Source organism: Lepisosteus oculatus, chromosome 7, assembly GCF_040954835.1.
Source record: "Lepisosteus oculatus isolate fLepOcu1 chromosome 7, fLepOcu1.hap2, whole genome shotgun sequence".
Taxonomy (NCBI): domain Eukaryota; kingdom Metazoa; phylum Chordata; class Actinopteri; order Semionotiformes; family Lepisosteidae; genus Lepisosteus; species Lepisosteus oculatus.
The window spans coordinates 48,556,821-48,573,328 of NC_090702.1; the positions used below are offsets into that span (position 1 = coordinate 48,556,821).

Here is a 16,508-nt window from a genome sequence, read left to right on the forward strand (position 1 = left end):
GTTCAGTGCCTTGGGGAACCTTGTTGTGAAAGGTGCTATATAAAAATAAATTGAATTGAACGTTTCAGTGTGGCTAGACCCGGTCAGTCACTGGACGTGAACCCACACAGGTATGTGTGTGTCTGGGGTTCTCCTCACCCAGTTGCTGAAAAGGCATCGCGGTCAGACCCCCCCCGGCCTGCTGGGGTTTCCCCTGTCACCAGGGGGCCGCAGAGGGGCCTGTGAATACTGCACGTCTGATCTCCACAGGGGGCTTGTGTGTTCCCGTCTCCGATCTCTGCTGGGGGGGCACAGCTGGCAGGAGAGAAGCCCTCGCTGTCCGTTGTTCAAGCCCAGCAGTGAAACCGCACCAGGGTGCCAGTGGAACAGGGCTCATGCACTGAGCCAGTGACAGAGGTGACACCCCCGCCCCCTCCAGTCCAGACAGTGTAGAGCTCTGCTGTGATCCTCTTTATGATCCTCGCAGTTTCATCTTTCCTGTCTTGTTCTCCTTCTTCTCCGGTCTCCTCCCCTGGTGTGCCACACCCCCCTCACCTGCCTGCACTGGGCCACGTCCTTGACAACAGGCAGGAAGACACAACCCGGAATGTAATAACATCCTGCAGCTTTAGTCTGAAACCAGTCCTGCTGGCTGCAGAGCACAGGACTGTTTGCAAAGGAGAGGAGGGCACCGGGCCCATATAGCCCATTTAGTTAATTAACTACTGAAAACCAAACAAGCTAGATGATCTCCCTCTGGTTTGTGAACATGCCTTATGTGTGCTGAGTAGACCTCAGTGGAAAATAAAGTTTCGTATTGTGACTTTTCTTGTCGTTTGTTAGCTTCATCTGTGTCATACTGTACTTTATTACTTATTTTAATTGCGTCACAGAGGTTTTGGTTTTTTGGCCTTTAAGCTAAAATGTTGAAAATGTTGCATTTAATTCAGTCTTCGAATGACAGATCTCCTCTTTGAAAGTCAGTACAGAGAGGGGGTGGCTGGTTTGTGCATCCAGGAGTTCTCATACTGTATAAATGAAACTTTTTTTTTTAGAAGTCATTCCTACCACATCAGGCAATGTACACAAAGCTTGTTTCTGATAAGCACTATCTCAACTCACAGTACCCGGTCAGGTTTAATGTAAAGCACTCTCAATCAGTCTGTTTTGTAATCCTATCGGTGCAATCTGAAGATGCCAGTACACGCGTGCGTGTAGCTTGCAAGCAGTGTGCAGGGGACTCCGTTCAGACTGCTTTACAGTCCTAGGGTTTTCCCTGAAAGTAAAAATTTTGGAAACAGTTTAGAAACTACAAATCAATGTAAAAAAAAACCCAAGATGGTGTTGGAAAGCAATCACAGTGGTTTTAACAAATGTGCTTAGACAGGAGTCTAAGGAGTGCTGCGTCTCTGCTGTTACCTCAGTACGGTGTTGTGACCAAAGTCCTTATCATATAACCCCTTCCTAGGGGACAGTCCCAGTGCCGAGCGAACGAGGTGTGTCCTGTCCTCAATGATCCTGTGCCTGGAGCATGAAACTAGACGAGAATAATATTAACTTTCATATGGCGCCTTTACAAGTCATCAGCTTCGAAAGAAAAGAACGCTAAAAGCAGAGCTCGCCGTTCTGATTATATTTTTCCTTCACGTCTGCACTTGCTGACGTTCTCCGAGTGGTAGGAAACAAAATATTCCCGCGTCAAGCACAGGATGTGGAGGGCAGAAACGGATAAGAACTGTGCATAATTAGATAAAAAAAATAGATTTTGCTTAGTGTTCCAGGTCCACAGTACACGCAGGAGTGAGTAGCTGCGTGTTACTGAAGCTGGGAGGCTTAGCTGGGCTCTCTGCTCTCCAGAACTCGAATTGTTTCCACGGCTGTGCAGAGGGCCCGAGTGTTTGATGCAAGTCCTCTGTGTCCCACCAGGGCGGCGATGCTGAGCCGACTGGCCCAGGGCGTGAACTCTGTCTTACAGGAGCTGTCAGGGGAGGAAAACCCTGAGGGAAGCCCACAGGTGAGAGCCGAACACATGATTCTTCCACCTTCTGCTTAACAGCCCTATCTTTCGAAAAGTCAGAACTAGGTTTCATGGCCCAAATTAAGGTTAGTGGTATATCTCTTCATTGGTAAGGCTCTTTTAAATTAGGGTGGGAGTTAAGAGCTGCAATTGCAATGAATTACATGTTAACACATTACAGACCATTAGCTCTATGTCCCAGCATAGCCCTAGAGGACATGGAGCTGACATATGAATTTTTATTCTGTCCTTATGAGCTTATAAAGTGCAGCTAACAATCACTTAGGGTAGTTGCTCTATTTGCTGTTCTGTGTATAGAAACAGGGTGTCATGGCGGCACGGTGATGAGCACTGCTGCCTCACAGTTCTGGGGCCCTGGGTTGAGTTCCTGGAGTGCTGCTTGCAGGGAGTTTGCGTGTTTTCCCCGTGTTCACATGAGTCTCTTCTGGATTCTCTAATTTCCTCCCACAGTCCAAAGACATACTGGCTTCTGGGAAAAACTGGCCCTGCTGTGTTTGTGAGTGTGTTTGTGCTTGTGTGTCTGCCCTGTGATGGACAAGCGTCCTGTCCAGGGCGTAGCCCGCCTTGTGCCTGTTGCTTGCCGGGACAGGCTCTGGCAGGGTGTTGAATGGTGAAGGGTAGTGTTGCATGCGCTGTTATGGCCTTTTAGTCTAAAACGGCAAGAAGGCTCATTTTACTGACACAGAAATCAGTTGCTGAATTGCCGAGTGGCAGATGTTGATATCTGTGCCCCGCATGGCGGAAACGTGTCTCTCCTGTTGGCTGAACACCTGACCCTTGGCCCTTCCTTCCCAGGATGGCCTGGTCCCGTCGGGCTCTCCTGACGACAGCATGGCCTCCGAGGGTCCCGGCGTGGGGGAGGACGTCCTGGACCGGCTGGCCCAGACGGAGCAGCTGGTGGTCCAGCTCAAGGAGGTCATCCGAGAGAGAGACGCCAAGCTGCAGAGCGCCGAGCGGCAGCTGAAGGTGAGGGAGGGGTGAGAGGGCGCGTGGCCGGAAGAAAGGGCTCGTTTTGAACACAAAGGAATGAGCATCGATTTCAGAGAGAAATTCTCTGATCCTGTGATCCCTGTAACTGTTAATGGAGCTGCTATTGACACAGTAAATGAATATAAATGGGGCTCTTATCGATTATGAATTGAATCGGACTGCCAATATGGAGGCAAGGTATTTAAAGGCGGAACAGGGGTGGTGTTTTTTAAGGAGTTTTGACTAACTTCCTTAAAGTGTTGCCACTTTTTTTTTTTTATATATATATACTGTATAAGAGTTTTATTCAGAGCATCCTGACCTTCTGTGCTCAGAGCTGGGGGGGGTGCCTTGTCCTCGCAGACCAAAAACAATTTGAACAAAGTGATCAGGACTGCTGGCAAGATTACCGGCACATCCTTGGACTCAATAACATTTCTGACGGAGCGACATATTAATCTTGCACATAAACACTTAGATGATCCCTCTCACCCACTCTTTTTAGAATAAAAGAGCACACCAGCCCTCATCGATCCCCTGCAGGGACAGGAGGGGAGTAGACGATGCAATACACACATGGTTAAATCTGGTCTGGACATCTGGACCAACCAGCGACCTTTGTAAGGATTTTATTTGTTGACGTCTCCTCCGCTTTTAATACAAGACAGCCACTGTTGCTTGCACAGAAGCTCTCAAAGTACTTCAGTCTGAATGGTAACTTGATCAGGTGGGTGCTAGACTTCCTAACTAATAGGTCTCAACAGGTCAGATTGGGGAAGTGCTTATCTGACATTCACTGCACATCAATCGGATCGGCTGTGTCTTGTCCCCTCTGCTGTACATTTTGTACACTAATGTTTGCATAAGCAAACACACAGATAGACATCTCATTAAGTTTGCTGATGGCACAGCCCTGGTCAGTTTATTAAGGGACACAGAATACCATCATGGGCCCATTCTAAATGATTTTACTAACTGGTGCAATGAGTTTGCCCTAAAGTTAAATGTTTCAAAAACAAAGGAACTGGTTATTGATTTTAGGAAAAATACCACACCCCCTCAACCCACTATAATTGATGGTCAGCCTGTTGAAATTGTCGATGACTATAAGTACTTGGGACTTGGTCATTGACAAAAAAATAAAAGGGGAAAAATGTTGTGAAACTATAAAAAACGCCAATGGAGACTCTTCTTTCTTAGGAAACTCAGTTACTTTCAGGAAGATAAAACTATTCTTACACTTTTCTACAAATCATTGAAAGTGTCTTAACATACTGCTTCACTTGTTGGTTTGGCAACATAAGTATCAGTAGTTGCAATAGGCTGGGTAAATGAGTGAAAATGAGTGGCAAAATAATCGGGAATAATCAAATCAACTTAAGCATCCTTAAGCAAACAGAGGGTGACTAAGAAAGCCAAAAGCATCAGGGAGTGTGTGTGTCTCACCCCCTCCTTTGTGAATTCACACTTCTCCCATCTGGGAGACACCTCTCTGCCCCCAGGTGTAAAACCAACAGACTCGGGAAATCTTTCATTCCCACTGCAATTACACTCTTAAACAATGCAAAGAAACTACCTTGTCTCCTGTTTGTTATCTCCTGTAACACTACTGTGTTTTCTTTCCTTTTGATGATGTTTATTAGTCTTTGTTTTGTTTTACGGCACAGTCAAACACATTTCCCCTAGGGGACAATAAAGCTTGAATTGAAATGAATATGGTCTCCTACCCTCTGTACCCTCTGGGAAGAGGAACCAGATCCCTGTATAAAGGCTAAGACTGCATTTACTTCCTTTATACCTATAAACATTCCATTATTCATTAATGAAAAAAAACATTTACAGGTAGGGATCTTATTATTGTTAATATGATCGTTTTTAGATTCTTTACCAGCTAATCGCCTGTTTTTTAATCTTGAGGTGCTGGAAGAGTTCTGATGGGGTGATGTTGTGAAATGTTGTCCTGTTGTATTATTGCCTTATATGTCATGTGTTTTGAGCTCTTGATGTGCAAGACAGATTCCCTTAGGGGCAATAAATGTTAATTCAAGATTCTGTTCAAGGATGAGAGCTGGAGAAGGATGTCGGGAGGGCAGAGAACTCTTTTCAGCTTAAACTGTGGCTCTAGAGGAGATCTAGAAGGGAGGAGAGGCGATATTGGAAGATTTAAATGCAGAGTCAGGCTGTAATTCCCTCTCTGTCTTCCAGGAGGAGCGTGAGGCGGCAGATGCAAAGCTGTCCAAGCTCAAGCTGCAGGCCAAGGCCAAGGTGGTCACCCTCAACAAGCAGATCGAGGAGCTGAAGGGCCAGGGGCGGCCCAGCGCTGAGGGCAGCCAGGTGAGGGCAGAGAGAGGGGCAGCTCACACTGCCCCTTGTGGCCTGGAGGAGAAAGACCAGGCTCTCCGCAGCTTGTGTAAGAACGGAAGAAAAGTTCCAAAAGGAGAGGAGGTCACTTCACCCAGCTTGCCTGTTTGGTAGTTAGTAGCTTTATTGATCCAAAAATCTCATCCAGCCATTTCTTCCAAGACCCCAAGTTATCATCTTCAAAAACATTGCTGGATAATTTGTTCTATACTCCCACTCTTGTTACATGTGTAACGATTGTGTGTTACATACTGCAATACCCGTAAGAAGTATCTGTCTTAAGTTTATTTCCCCTAATAAGTGCCTGCTGTTATCAACCATTTGCTACACTTTTTGTTCCTGCTAATGTAAAAATATAGTTATTGTTTATTACCTTCACTTTTTTAGTTTTTGCTAGGAGTTTTACTGTGTCTTTCGAATAGGATAAAATATACAGAGCCTTGGAAAAGTATTCAGACCTTTTAAAAGGTTTCAAATGTTGCTGGATTGCAAATGATACTTAGGCATCCTTATCCAATCTGTTTTTTTTGCAAACTCACATGCTTAACCCGAACATTTTTAAAGACAGAATTAGTTATTTGTCAGCAGATCGCGTAAAGAAAGTAAAAAAATGACTTATGGAAAATAAGAAATGCAGCTTGCATAAGTATTCAGGCCCCATTTACACAGGTGGAAGAAATTGGAAGGATCTAATTGCCTCTTATAATGAATTTTGTTCTGTTTTATATATAGCTGCTGTGAGAGGAGCTGTGTGTGAGAGCACAGTGCTTGGGTTGGGAAGTGCAAATTAGAGAGCAAAACTAAACATCAGAGAATAAATTGCCATTTTCGCCGTCCTGTTTGAGCCACTGTTCCAACACAGGTAGTAACTACTGCCCCACAGACAGTGTGGGCACAATATGTAGGGGTCTCTTTTTAATAAACTAAATGGCTGGAAGTGTCAGAAATATTTGTTTAGGGTTTGTTTCCACCTTGTGTGGAGTAAATGACAATAGAATGAGAGTCTATAGGATGTCCCACAAAGATAGCGGACTGTCTAAAGATAAAGACACAAATGTGTGTGCGGGGGGGGGGATTCACACTGCTGGGGTGTTGTCTTCAGGGCATGCAGATGCCATTTAGAGCCTCTGATCTGTCAGTGTGGTTGGAACTCTGGAATAATAATAATAATAATAATTGCTTACACTTATATAGCCCTTTTCTGGACACTCCACTCAAAGAGCTTTACAGGTAATGGGGATCCCCTCCACCACCACCAATGTGTAGCATCCACCTGGATGATGCGACGGCAGCCATAGTGCGCCAGAACGCTCCCCAAACACCAGCTCTCAGTGGGGAGGAGAGCAGAGTAATGTAGCCAATTCATAGAGGGGGAGTATTAGGAGGCCATGATTGGTAAGGGCCAATTGGAAATTTGGCCAGGACACCGGGGTTACACCCCTACTCTTTTCGAGAAGCGCCCTGGGATTTTAAATGACCACAGAGAGTCAGGACCTCGGTTTTACGTCTCATCCGAAGGACGGCGCCTGTTTACAGTACAGTATCCCCGTCACTATACTGGGGCATTAGGACCCACATGGACCACAGGGTGAGCACCCCCTGCTGGCCCCACTAACACCTCTTCCAGCAGCAACCTTAGTTTTTCCCAGGAGGTCTCCCATCCAGGTACTGACCAGGCTCACACCTGCTTAGCTTCAGTGGGTTGCCAGTTGTGAGTTGCAGGGTGATATGGCTGCTGGAATGATGTCACTTGGTAAGTCTTGTGAGGGCTGTGTAAGTTCAGAAGACACGCTGCATCTTACTGAATTCTGTTCTCCGGGGGCACGACAAAATCTCATCCTTCTAGGGAAGGGATGTTTCTCCCTTTTTCCACTGGTGTCCTTTTTTCTTGGCTATCAACCATGCCAGTTTTGTTTCCTAATCCTCCCTCTCCTCTCTTCTTCAGAGTCCTGATGTCTCTCTCTCCCTGGCCCCGGGGCTGGAGGAGGAGCTGCAGCAGCTTCGGCTCCGCCTCCAGGAGGAGGAGTCTGTGAGCAGGACCCTCCGGGAGCAGCTCGAGGTGTCTGAGCAGCGCCTGCGTGAAAAGGAGGAGTCACATGCTGAGCAGGTAAGGAATTGGGAGGAGTTCGGGCCCAGCTTTGCACGATTTGTTTTGAAAACCCAAGTACCACTTTTATTGAAGTGCTGCTGCTCTGCTACATTTTTATTGGGAGTCCCTTTTAGGTGCATGGCTATTCCTCTATTGCTTCCGTCCATCATCAGAAATATGCTAATCCCTGATAAGGGTTTTGGCAATCTGGATGTGGGGTGGGATACTGTCAGAGAGTACACTCAGGTTTGCACAAAGCAAGTAAAGGGATGCCAGCTAACCGTCTTTGGAAGGTGGGGAGAAACAGGAGCACCCAGGGAAAACTGGAGCAAACTGTTGGAGAGCAGGCAGGCTTCACACATAAGGCACCCTGGTCTGGAATTGAACCCTGGACCTAAGAGTTGTCAGACGGCAGCACTGACCACTGCCCTATATCATGGCCATTGACATGAGTGTCCTGCTTGATTATTGCCCTGCACTTTAGTATTGCCCTGTCCTTACGGGGTGTTGAATGTGCGCGCACTGCTCTCTCCCTCAGCTGCGTGTGCTCCAGGCGGTGGTGTGCGAGAAGGACGCGCGCTTCCAGGAGCAGGTGCAGAGACACGAGGAGGAGCTGCTGAGAGCGGCCGCGCGGAGCCAGGCCCAGACCGACTCCGAGCTGCAGCAAGCCCTGCGCGCCGCCCAGCGCCGCACCGAGGAGCTGGAGGAGTCCCTGCGCTCCCGCTCCCAGGTGCTGGAGGTGCTGCAGCAGGAGATCCTCAGCGCCGACCAGCAGAAACAGGTACAGCGTGTTGAGGAACGGTCAGGTTAACAGTGGGACCGATGTTGAGAGACGGACGGACTGAACCGTTTGATAAGTAGAAGGAAAAGACGCTTGTGTGGACCGAAGCTTGCAAACGGAGAGGGACGGGAGCACGTGACGTCTGACCCAGTGCTGAGCTGTTGTCTTCATCCCGCCTCCCCCTTTTCTGCCTGTAGATCCTGACTGCACAGTTCAGACAAATGGAGGCAGAGCTGGCGGAGGCCAGGAGGCAGCGGGAGGAGCAGCAGCAGCGCTGGGCGGACGAGGCTGCCAAGGCAGAGGCGCAGCTGGCTGAGCTGAGAGGGAGGCTGGAGGCAGCAGAGGGAGAGCGAGCTGAGACGGCTAAGAGAGAGGAAGAGGAGGCAGCAGAGATATCCTTCCTCAGGGAGAGGCTGGAGGCAGCAGAAAGAGAGAGAGACGAGGCTGTGAGGAGAGAGAGGGACGAGGCTGCCAGGAGGGAGGCAGAGCTGGTCTCCCTCTCTGAGAAACTGGAGGCAGCACAAGGAGAGAGAGACGAGGCTGTCAGGAGGGAGGCAGAGCTGGTCTCCCTCTCTGAGAAACTGGAGGCAGCAGAAGGAGAGAGAGACGAGGCTGTGAGGAGAGAGAGAGACAAGGCTGCCAGGAGGGAGGCAGAGCTGGTCTCCCTCTCTGAGAAACTGGAGGCAGCAGAAGGAGAGAGAGACGAGGCTATGAAGAGAGAGAGAGACGAGGCTGCCAGGAGAGAGGCAGAGCTGGTATCCCTCTCTGAGAAACTGGAGGCAGCAGAAGGAGAGAGAGACGAGGCTGTCAGGAGGGAGGCAGAGCTGGTCTCCCTCTCTGAGAAACTGGAGGCAGCAGAAGGAGAGAGAGACGAGGCTGTGAAGAGAGAGAGAGACGAGGCTGTCAGGAGGAAGGCAGAGCTGGTCTCCCTCTCTGAGAAACTGGAGGCAGCAGAAGGAGAGAGAGACGAGGCTGCCAGGAGGGAGGCAGAGCTGGTCTCCCTCTCTGAGAAACTGGAGGCAGCAGAAGGAGAGAGAGACGAGGCTGTGAGGAGAGAGAGAGACGAGGCTTCCAGGAGGGAGGCAGAACTTACTGACTTGAGAGAGAGGCTAGAGATGGCAGAAAGAGGGAGAGAAGCAGCTCTGGAGAGGAAGGATGGTGAGGCAGAGGAGGCTGACGGGGAGAAGGATCACTCCGATCTTGCAGGAAGACTGGAAGCAGCCGAGAGGGAGAGAGTCGAGGCAAGGCTGCAGAGGAAGGCCCTGGCCGAGCTGTGGGGGGGGCTTTGCACTCTGACAGGTCTACCTCCAGAAGAGAGGGAGGAAGAGAAGGGAGAGGGCCCTTCCCTGCCTTCCGACCCGGGGCAGTGTTTGTCGGCCCTGCAGGGGGCGCTCCGAGCTCTGGAAACAAAGCTGAGCAGACTGAGCGAAGAGAAGCGGGAGAGCGAGGCTCGCTGCTCTGAGCTAGCGCAGTCTCTGGAGGCTCTGCAAGGTGAGTCACAGTAAGGAGCTCTGAGGGCACTCACCCATCACAAGGCCCTCGGGGCAAATCTAGTCTGCTCTGAGTCTGGAGATGTCACACCTCTGACCAGATATCAAGCACAAATTCCCAACAGCACAAGAAGCATGGACTCGGCAGCATCATTTAGTAGGGCCTTATGCAGACGCTCACCGAGAGGTCTGATATTCATACCGCATGTCCGAAATCAGTGTGGGGAAATTGGATCATTCCACTTGCTCTCTGGTTATTGATCATTTCAGAGTACAAACAGAGTGGTCTTGAGGGACTGTGACCACCTTGTTTGTATATTTCCCTGTACCTAAGGCCTCTGCTTGGAATAAAGACAGAGGGTACAGCAGAGACGCGCTTATCCGACATGGCCAATCACCATGGTGTACAGTATATACCATACGCTATGCGTGTGCGTGCATAATATTTTGCAGCGATGCTGCGCTGTCGCGTACTGCCATTGACGTAGCTTCGCTTGCTGATTTCGCGCGCATGATTATTATTTTTCCTATTGTATTTTCGAAGCGGCACTAGCTTACGTTGAACAACAAGAGGAGGCAACTGCTACTGATGCCACTTTGCCACAGGGAAGAGAAGCACATCCGGGAAACAGATTCCAATCACTCATTTTTTAAATAATTACTAACAATAACTCTGTACTCTGTTATTTTAGTCTTGTAGTAGATTAATAAACCAGATTTCATACTTACACTGTGCTTCCATTTATCTATGATTTGTCTACTCAGTTTCTGCATTATCTGACACACTATAGGTCCCGTTTAGGTTGGATAACCGTGACTCTACTGTATTTAGATTTTACACAATGGGAGTTGTTATAGGTTAAGTTCCTTATGGTGGCAGTGGAATTCACCTACATGTGTATATTTTCTGAAGGAAGTCATGGTCGTAATAATTGATGAGTCATCACTCAGTGTGCATCCCTGTAACATTGGAATGGTTCATGGTGTAGGAGAATGTGCGCTGTAGTTTGCATGGGTTTGTACTGACTTGAGGGGAGGAGGCTGGAAGATCCATAGAGGCTTACTTCTGAAAAAGAGCTCTCAAAGGCAATCGGAGTCTCTGCAGGATTTTATTTGGACTCCCACCTGCACTTAGGGAGCATGGGGGAAATAGGTCATCATTTCACTTTTTAAATTCTGATCCTCTCCAGTGCTGATCAGAGTTACTGTCTTGTTTCAGGACAACTGCATAAGAGCATTGCAGAGGGGGAGGAGTCAGCTGCAAGGATCCAACAGCTGGAGGAGCAAATCATCACCTGGCAGGTGAGCAGAGGGCGGGGTTTGGGGCCGGGAGGGAGTCCGGATTGGCTGATTGGCTTTCAACTCTAAGCGTTCTTGTGTTCTTAAGTCTTTGCAACAAGATCAATTAATATCATGGTGATAAGATTAGTACACACTGGAAGAACCATGCATGTGCTGCACTTGGGTAAAACAAAAAATAAGAATTAAAATAACAATAATTGCTTATACTTATATAGCGCTTTTCTGGACACTCCACTCAAAGCGCTTTACAGGTAATGGGGACTCTCCTCCACCACCACCACCAGTGTGCAGAATCCACCTGGATGGTACACATTACCAATAACCAAATCACATTGCCTTTCGGAGAGTTAAGAACACCCATTGCAATACAGTGTTAGAAGAATATCAATTCAGTTCAATTCAAAGGGCTGAATACCAATTAATTACAGTGTTGCCAAAGCATATACAGTACAGTGCCTTGAAAAAAGTATTCAGCCCCCATCCCTTTTTTCATACTGAAGAATTTTACAGCCTGGAATTAGATTTTTTTTTCCCATTTTCGAATGGGAATTTTTATCTGTGAGTCACACATTCATCTACTCAGTCAGAGTCCCCCCCCAAAAAAAAAGAAAGATAATAGTAAACCATAAATTAAGAAAAACTAAAAAACTGAACTAGAATAAGTATTCATCCTCCTTGGTCAATCCTCAGTTGAAACGCCTCTGGCTGCTATTGCTTTTTGGAGAATCCTCCATTAACTTTGCACACGGAGATGGAGCGATATTTGTCCATTCCTCCTCGCAAAGTTGTTCAGGATGGGTCAGGTTAGTTCAGGAGCGGCGATGGCGGTGTTGCCGAAGATTTCCAGCGGGATTAAGGTCAGGACTGGGTCACTCAAGGACATCATTCTAAGCCTCTGCAGTGTTGCTCTTGCAGCGCGCTTTGGATCACTGTCCTGTTGAAAGACAGACTTCCTCCCCAGTTTGAACTTTTTGTCCCAGTGTAGCAGCCTTTGGTCCTGTATCTGTCTGTGATGTCCACCAGTCATCTTCCCTTCGTTCCAGACGAGGTTGCCAGTCCCTGCTGCTGAAAAGCATCCCAGTAACACGCTGCTGCCCCCCCCATACCTCGCCGTGGGGATGGTGTCACCTGGCTGTTGGGCAGTGTTTGATTCGCGTCATGCGTACCGCTTAGCATGTATACTAAAGAAAGTTTCGCTTCCGTCTTTGCAGTATCTTCTGTGTGGCGTTTTGTAAACTCCTTGCGGGCAAGGATATGGTTTTTTTTCAGCCAGGGGTTCTTCCCTGCAACCCTTCCATAGAGGCCCTTTTTGTGGAAAGCCTGGTGTCCATTATCTTCCATCGTTCAATGTCACAGTAGCTTCTCTGATAAGCGCCTTTGTCCAGCAGCTACGTTTAGGGGGACAAGTCTGATCTAAGATAACATCGCCTTATTGGCCACTTACAGTTTCTTGAATTAGGAATTTGTCCTTTCGCATACCCCAGAGACACACCGACAAGGAGAGAAGCTGGGGGTCAGAGCACAGGGTCAGCCATTTATACAGCACCCCTGGAGCAGCTGGGGTGAAGGGCTCAGGGGCCCAACAGAGTAGGATTCCTCTGCCGGCCGCGGGATTTGAACCGGCAGCCTTCCAGCCACAGGCGCAGATCCTGAGCCACAGAGCCACCGTGTGGCTGTAGTTTCATACTTCTTCCACTCCTGTACAAGGGGCTGCACTGAGCTCCGAGGGAGGGTCTCAGCAATGCTGCCCTTCCCGAGATTTGCGCCTCCCTGTAATCATGTAATCTCTGGCTTGTTTGGAATGCTCTTTCATCTTCATTTTCAAGACTTTTTTTTGGGGGGGAAAGTCTGCCATGCTGTAGGACCTCACAGAGAGAGGTATTTATATTTACAAAAGAATTGATGACAGGTGATCTGCTCATTTCTTACACATAGTGGGGGCAATCAACAAATTGTGTGACTTTTGAGGTCATGTATTGCATGAGTCCATTATCAATGTAATCGTTTCTGTTTTTCATTTTAAGTCAGTTGTGGAAAGGGTTTGTTTTTAACATAGTATGCAATACTTTATGGATCAGCACCATAAAATCCTGCTTCAGTTTATTTCAGTTTCAGAATCTGTAGCAACAAAATGTGAAAAATGTTTTGGGGGCTGAATACTTTTTCAAGACACTGTATGATTAACACGGCCTTTACAGTAGAAATGAATTATTGGACATTTACGTATATCGCATATAACCTTGTGAGGCAGGCTCACTGCCTGTTCCTCAGGCTGTAACGTTATTCGTGCCAATAAGGTTCTTTGAATTTGAAAGAATTCTGTACTTGCTGAGGCCGACTTCCTAGTGCTTTTGCTTACAGCAGGTAAAACGGAGTTTTTGCCGATTGTGATGCCTGAATGTGCTAGTTAGCAAACCCGAGCTCTCAGGTGTAATGCCCCAACACGTGCACACAGTTGGGAAGCGGTAATGCCGAGATGGACACTGATCTGCAGTAGCTTAACTCATAAGTAGATAACGGCTCAGAGCCTGCGAACGAATCTGATTGAATCCCCATAGAGGCAGGGCTCAGCTGTGCATTTGCACAGCACACTGCCTGCCTTATAGGCACACTCGCCCGTATCCACGCTTGATAGTTTAGGGCAGCAGTGTGGAGCAGTGGTTAGTGTCCTGGACTCGTAAATAAGGTTGCGGGTTCAAATCTGCTGTGCTACAAACGCTGCTGTTGTAATACCCAGCTATATAAATGGGTGCAAACGTAAGTCGCTTTGGATAAAAGCATCAGACAAATAATTTAGTAGGTAGTAAGTAAATTGATGGACAGATCTACAGTAGGGAGTTCCTTTTTGTACTTATTTGAGCAAGATCTAGCAGTTGCATGGCTGTCACGACGTTGAAAGCGCCGGGTGATGTACTGTCTCAGCTTCTCATTGTCCTTTTAATGTGTCAGGGAAGCTGAGAGCTAGGAGGGAGTCGCTGAATTGTTCTCACCCCTCTAAACTTCTATTACTGCACAGCCTTCACTGAAGTGTTAATAAGAAGCATCTTAATCTGCAAGTAAAAACCTTAAACCCCAGATTGGGAGGGATTAGAGGCAGCAGTTACCAGCTTGTTCACAGCAGAGGGACTTGCTGTGGTTTAACGTGGTCTGAAGGGATGTGGAGTTCTACTCTAGTAGAGTCTTAGTGTAACCTGCAGATGTAGGTAGCTAACGGGGGGGGCATTTAAAAGATAAAAATACATGTCCTCTGATGCATTTTTCAGGTTTGTAAATGAGAAGGTTAGCAAACTCTGTTATGAATCAGAAGTTTGTTGCTTTGGCCCTTCTTAATAGCATTTCAGGCAGATTGTCCTGGTGAATGCCAGTTTAAACATGAATTTAAAATAAGCATTCTCTCCGGGATATATTTAAGCTTGTCGACTGAGTGCTGCGCAAGTTCGAGCAAGCAGCTGAGTACTCCTTTTAAAATACTGTGGCTATCCCACGTTCGCCTTTCGTTGCCTTTCATGCATTGCAGTTTCCTAAAGCTAAGCGAGGACACAGGCAGTCCACCCACACCCAGTCCTCATCTAATTCGCTCACCAACAGGGCAGGGATCCCCTCTCGAGGGAATCCGCCCGCCCCCTGACTCCTCTCTCTAATCTCCCGGCGATGTGTGCAAAACATGTCACCCTGTCTCACCCTGTTTCCTCACGCCCACGCCCTCTCTCTGGAACAATCCCAGTAATCTCCCCACAAGTCACCCCCCCCGACTCCGGGCTACAGGCCCGCTGCTATTTCCGAGTGTTTAAGCCCGTTGCTGCGACAGTATTGGTGCTGATGCATGCAGCAGGTCTGCAGGTCAGCAGAGCGTCCTGCCCAGGAGAGCTGGCACAGCCCAGCTCTCTGACCCATCTCCTCTGCCATGCCAGCCGAGCTCCAGCAGAGCCGGTACCACTGGAGCGTGCCAGTCCCAGCTGCTCTAGGAGTGTTTTTCCCCTGTGCTGGGTACCTCTCCTGCCTTATACTCCGAATCGACTTCCTGCATGGCCTGCTCATTGGAACCAAGGGACCTGGAAGCAGGATTGGAGGGAGAAAGTCAGCGAGACCTGGGTGCGGAGTTTACACTGAATTCGGGAGCACTGTGTTAAATTGAATGGAAGGCCATGTTCTCAGGGGAGCAAAACTTTAAAAAGCACGATTAAAGCGCTTTGTGACGATGCCCAACTTAAGCTTCCTGGCTGCAGATCCGGATCTGGGGGTGGAGAGGGGTGTGGAGTCTATTACAGTCTTTTTTTTTTTTCCCCACTGTGTGGGTGTGAGTTAAACAGGGTGAGGTGCAAAAGTATCCAGAGAGAGTTAGTGCTCACACGCAGGGAGAGGTGGGGAGGGTCAGTATCATCATGGAAGGACTCGCTGTCACTTCAAATACTTCAGACCTTGTGAAATTAGCTGAGACAAACTCAGAGGAGGCCGATCAGATTATCCTGATCTGCAGCTTCTAGTAAACAAAACCTTAAACTCCCACAGTCACACTGAAGCAGGCGGAAAAGCACACAAACGCACATTGCTGTAAGCCGGGAAACTCTTATGCTCTGTTAGGGTTTGTAAAAATGATCTACATCATCACATCGCTTTCAGTAACCTCTTGTCCAGCTCAGAGTCATGGCGCAGGGCAGGATACACCCTGGACAGGACAGGCACACCCAGACAGAAACACTCGCTCGCACCAGGGCCCGCTCACCCAGGAGTCGGTGAACCTGAAGGAAGCCCACATGAACACGAGGAAAAAGTGCAAACGGCACTCCAAGAATTGAAATCAGCTAATCCTTGCACTGCCGTGCTGCCCTGTTAATGATCTAGATTTGCCAAATAGATTTGGCTTTAGCTAGCAAACATGTCAAGTTCTCAAATGATATTATATTATATTCTAAATTTCACATCAGTGCCATTTATTTTGAGGTCATTTACATGAGACATTCACTTTGTCCTGTTACCTAGAAATCACCCCAGAGCCTGGTTAGAAATTGTATGATAATGCAGGTAAATAATCAGACAAACCGTGACTGAGAGCTTAGTTGCAACAAAACTCAGAAGATGCCAGGCCCCCCAAGAACTTGGTGACCTCTGATTTATAGGCGCTTTTTAACTCAGTCCTGGTTTGTTAAAGCCCTGGGTGAAAATGAGCTAACTTAAAGGCATAACCCTCAGCTGCTTCACTGTGAGTGAAAAGGTTGTTATTTTGATATTGTTTTTGGCACCATGTGACACGATAGTCTGGCCAGGGGAGGGATTGTATCACATAGGGATATTAGCGTTGGAAGAACATGCTAACAAAAAAAGGCTTGAATGCAAAAGGTGGCATCAGAATGGATGCAGAAGTGCGCAACACTTAAAAGAACAATTTCTGAATCGGTGCTGAGTATGATAAGGCGAGACCTGAGGACACGCAGAAGCAAATTCTATGCAGCCCTAAGGCATCTTCGGCATAACTCGGATATCTCCATACACCCCAGTGCT

General features: G+C 47.9%; 1 protein-coding gene across 1 annotated transcript in view; it reads left to right on the forward strand.

Moving 5' to 3' along the window:
* Positions 1-16,508, forward strand: part of golgb1 (golgin B1) — a 40,023-nt gene that overhangs the window by 1,349 nt on the left and 22,166 nt on the right. The window contains exons 2-8 of the mRNA XM_069192637.1: positions 1,906-1,993; positions 2,813-2,983; positions 5,192-5,320; positions 7,293-7,454; positions 7,975-8,217; positions 8,415-9,708; positions 10,927-11,009. Of these exons, the coding sequence (XP_069048738.1) occupies positions 1,913-1,993; positions 2,813-2,983; positions 5,192-5,320; positions 7,293-7,454; positions 7,975-8,217; positions 8,415-9,708; positions 10,927-11,009 (2,163 nt within the window). The 5' untranslated portion in view covers positions 1,906-1,912. The remainder of the gene's footprint in view (positions 1-1,905; positions 1,994-2,812; positions 2,984-5,191; positions 5,321-7,292; positions 7,455-7,974; positions 8,218-8,414; positions 9,709-10,926; positions 11,010-16,508) is intronic.